This window comes from Pteropus vampyrus, unplaced genomic scaffold (assembly GCF_000151845.1).
Source record: "Pteropus vampyrus isolate Shadow unplaced genomic scaffold, Pvam_2.0 Scaffold49, whole genome shotgun sequence".
NCBI lineage: Eukaryota > Metazoa > Chordata > Mammalia > Chiroptera > Pteropodidae > Pteropus > Pteropus vampyrus.
In genome coordinates, this window is record NW_011888830.1 from 1,179,440 (window position 1) to 1,183,293 (window position 3,854).

Sequence of the window (3,854 nt, forward strand, 5' to 3'; positions counted from 1 at the left end):
TGCGAAATAAATGGAATGGAGCGTTAACCAGAATCTGAAGATGCAGGTGCACACTAGAAGCAGAGCACCGTGTTCGGGTGCTCATGGGTGGCACTCGAGTGTCCCGGGGAGCTTCTGCCGAGGAGTTTTACAGCCGCACACACTGTGCTCACAGGTACAGGATGCTGTCACTCCCTCATAAGCCTCTAAACTGGCCATGGCCACATGGCTAACAATTTAGGAGGTTTAGATGCCTCAGAATGTTTTGGAACGTCTTAAGTTTGTTTCAGATAGCTCTTACGTCTTTCACAAAGCTGAAAAAAAATTTTTTCCTCCTTGAGATACAGAATAGTTATAATCGTTACTGTTTATTGAGAGATGTGGACCAGGTAGAGAGGAGGGCAGGGAGGAATGTCCGTTTGACTCCAAAGTCCCCGCTCTTAAGCCTGTGTGGACTAATAGGCTTAGAAAACTCATCACCCATGACCGCTCTTGAGCCATACCTGCAGCTGCAGCAAGCTTCGGTGACTAGTGACAGGGCCAAGGGGACACAAACAAAAACGCTGTGGGTCAGGAAATGCGTCGGTTTGCTAAATTTCAGGACTCCCGGCAGGCGAGTGATTCCTGTTGTCTCGCGGAGGTGAATGCCCCTTTGTGACCTGGCTGCCTTTCTCACTCTAGTCTAAAATCCATGCCGCACGAAGTCTGAGCGAGATCGCCATCGACCTGACCGAGACGGGGACCCTGAAGACCTCGAAGCTGGCCAACATGGGGAGCAAGGGGAAGATCATCAGCGGCAGCAGCGGGAGTCTCCTGTCATCAGGTGTGCATGGCCTCGGGGTCGGGAGTGCCCTCCTGAGGATGTGGAAGACAGTCCTGTGGAAGGGTGGCCTTGACCCCGGGGTGGGCTCAGGGAGGGCGGGGGGCGCGCAGCAGCCGAGGGGGCCGCTTGGCGGCTCGCCAGGAGCCGGCTCTGGTTTTGAGACTGAAGTTTCCGACCAGATGGGAACCTGAGCGAAGTGTCAAGGGTGGGGGAAAGGAAGCAGGTGAACCACTGAGTGTGGGAGGGGTTGTTGGTCGTGTAAGCGTCTCCAAGCACCTGACGGTCAGGTATGTCCCCTGCAGGGACGGCAGGTGGGGTTCACGCGTGTGTCGTTAGCGGAGAATCATACTGAGCAAGGGCTGAAGGTCAGGGGTGTGGCACCGGCGACACTGCATTCCATTCCTCAGTGAACCTCTTGGGACTTTAAAAAGCCCAGCTGACTCCCGATGGTTGGCACAGCGGAGGCTTGCTGTCGCAGGGGGTGGTAGAGCGATCAGGCGGCAGCCACCAGACACGTCAAGGGCTCTGATTCCTCCGTCTCTTTCTGCGGGCCCTGGGCAAGTCATTTTGTCACGAGATGTTGGGAGGGACAGAAAGGCTCTGAGGCTTTCGTCGTGCTGACTTCAGGAGAAGGGACGCCGTTGGCTGAAGTGACGGGAAGAGGAGCAGGTGTGAGGAGGGCGGGGAGGGAGCGGGAGGCCGTAGGCGTTTGGAAACGTTAGCGAAACGTATCACCAACGCAGGTCGCTCCCCCAGGCCACATGGTCAAAGCCCGATTGTTCTTGGGGACAAGTGTACCCTGGCCTCCGAGCCGTGGAAATCTAGCAGGAAGTCTTTGCCCTGTGTCATCTGCTAGATTCATTTCTGTAAATGTGTCCGGTGGCTGCGCACAAGCTCAAAATGAAATAAGGAAGGAAAGCTGCTGGGGAGCAGGAGAAACTGAAAGCTGACCAGTGAGCTTCTGGGCCGGCGGAGTCCAGGCAGAGCCAGGAGAAAAGGCAGACCTAAAGAACGGGGGAGGACGTGTGCCCTCCCAGACTGGGGCCGATGGCACCCGGCTCGGGGCCCCTCGTTGGACAGGCCCCAGCCATGTGTCCCATGGCCACGTGTTCTTGACGCAATAGATTTTGCCCTCGTTTTCTTAAATAGAGCCACCAAAATTACATAAGCTGCAGGCCCCACAACACCTGGGTCTGCCTCTGCCGGGTCACCGTAGGGTTCCCGTAAACCCTTCCCTGCCTACGATTCTTTAAAAAATGTTGCACTGATACAGTGTGCCCGACGATGATTATTTCTGAGGCCTGGGAGGTTTACAGGAAGACAGAGATGATGTCTTCTCTTATCGAAGACAGTGCCATTCAAAGCCTAGGCCGCTGCCTTGCGGTACAGCCGCTCCCAGCCCCTGCTGAATGGCGAAGGGCAGACCAGAGCCCACCCCCGGACACCCCTCACCCCCACTAAGACCCAGCGTCTCAGACTCGTGCTCGGATGTGCCCACCCATTGTGTTCACCCAGCCGCAGATGAGCCCGGCTCACCCTGCGGTCTCAGCAAGGGGTGCATTCCCGCTGCGGTGACACCCCCACCTGGACGTCTGCGTCCTTCCTGAACGTGGCGTGGTTGTTCCCAGTAGGAGAATGACCGTCCGGCTCAGGGGTCCCCAACCCCCGTGGGCACCAGAACTGCTCAGAAGGCCCCTCAAGCGCAAACAGCTGGGCTGCGGCCCGGAAGTGTTTGAGTCTGTAGGTCCAGAGTGAGCCCGAGAACTTGCATTTCTCACAAGGACTCAGGCGATGCTGATCCTGCTGCTCTGGGGACCATGCCCGGGAAGCCACTCTTCTTGCTAAGGGGGAGAGGAGCGCCTGAGGTGGCCGCGTGGCTCAGGGTCACAGACAGGACCCAGGTATTCCCACATTTAAACCTGGACCCTGGACCGTCTGCTCGGGCCCCTTGGCTCTGCAGTCTCCAGGGGTCCAAGGCAGTAGCCCAGCAGCAGGTACAGATGAGGGTGTGAACAGGAGCCCCAGACCTCCTGACACGGAACTGACATCGCTCAACCATCAGAAATGAGATCCAGGCATCCGTAAGACTAGAAAGCAGTTCCTCTCTATCCTAACCCTATCTTCCACAGTGGCTGCACCAGTTTACATTCCCACCAGCAGTGCATGACACCCGGCAGGTGCTCAGTACACAATTAAAAAACCCTAACCCCTAACCCTATCTTCCAGCCACCAGACTGATGGTTAACGTCCAGCCGATGGTTAATGTCCATTGGCTGGGCATTAACCATCAGTCTGGTGGCTGGAAGATAAAAGAAAACCTCCGGGCTGAATTCACTTCCACACCTAATAGAAGCATCTTTATCCCAACACGATAAAGCGATGCTCACGTGTTTGATAACGTAGTGATGGGGCCCCAAGCTAAGCTGTTTGGGAGTTGACAGAGTCAGCTAAGGCCCCCTGCCCTCCCCACTCTCAGTGGCTTGGGGGCGTTCGTGGACACTGACCCCCTCAGCCCTTTCCCTGCCTGAGATGGCCGCACCGCTGAGCAGGAGGAAAGCTGCCCTGAGGAGAGGGCTGGGAGGTGTGCGCTGCGCCCCGTGACCAGGCCAGGCAGCAGTCCAGCCTGCCCAGCTCCGCAGGCAGAGCCTGAAGAATGGCCCTTGCATGCGATGCTGAGGCTCTGTGGAGAGGCCCCCCTCCCCGGCTTAGGAGAGACGATGGAGCAATGGAGGGGAGAGCCCATGAAAACACAGAATGCCCATCAGTCACCAAGGGTCTTTCTAGGACCCGTAGATCTGGTCACTGCTCCTTCTGGGGCTGCTGGTTGCTGCCCCGCAGGCTTGTGCTGGGAGGAGACGCCTTCACTGAGGCAAGCCCTTGGTGCAGACATCTAGGCAAGGCCCCCGCCCCGTGCTTGCTTTCCGTCCTTGCGCGTCCTCTTGCCCAACTGCTTGCTGAGAACGCTTTGAGTCACGTACTCCCACAGACTGCGAGGGCAACGCTCCTCCAGGGCAGCCCTGACTTAAACACTGTTACACTTGCCAGACCCTAC

At 57.3% G+C, this 3,854-nt stretch overlaps 1 protein-coding gene across 1 annotated transcript in view; it reads left to right on the plus strand.

Annotated features, from left to right (window-relative positions):
• The window catches only part of FRMD4A (FERM domain containing 4A), a 187,828-nt gene that overhangs the window by 136,044 nt on the left and 47,930 nt on the right, over nucleotides 1-3,854 (plus strand). Inside the window, exon 13 of the mRNA XM_023530357.1 lies at nucleotides 661-802. Within this exon, the coding sequence (XP_023386125.1) occupies nucleotides 661-802 (142 nt within the window). The remainder of the gene's footprint in view (nucleotides 1-660; nucleotides 803-3,854) is intronic.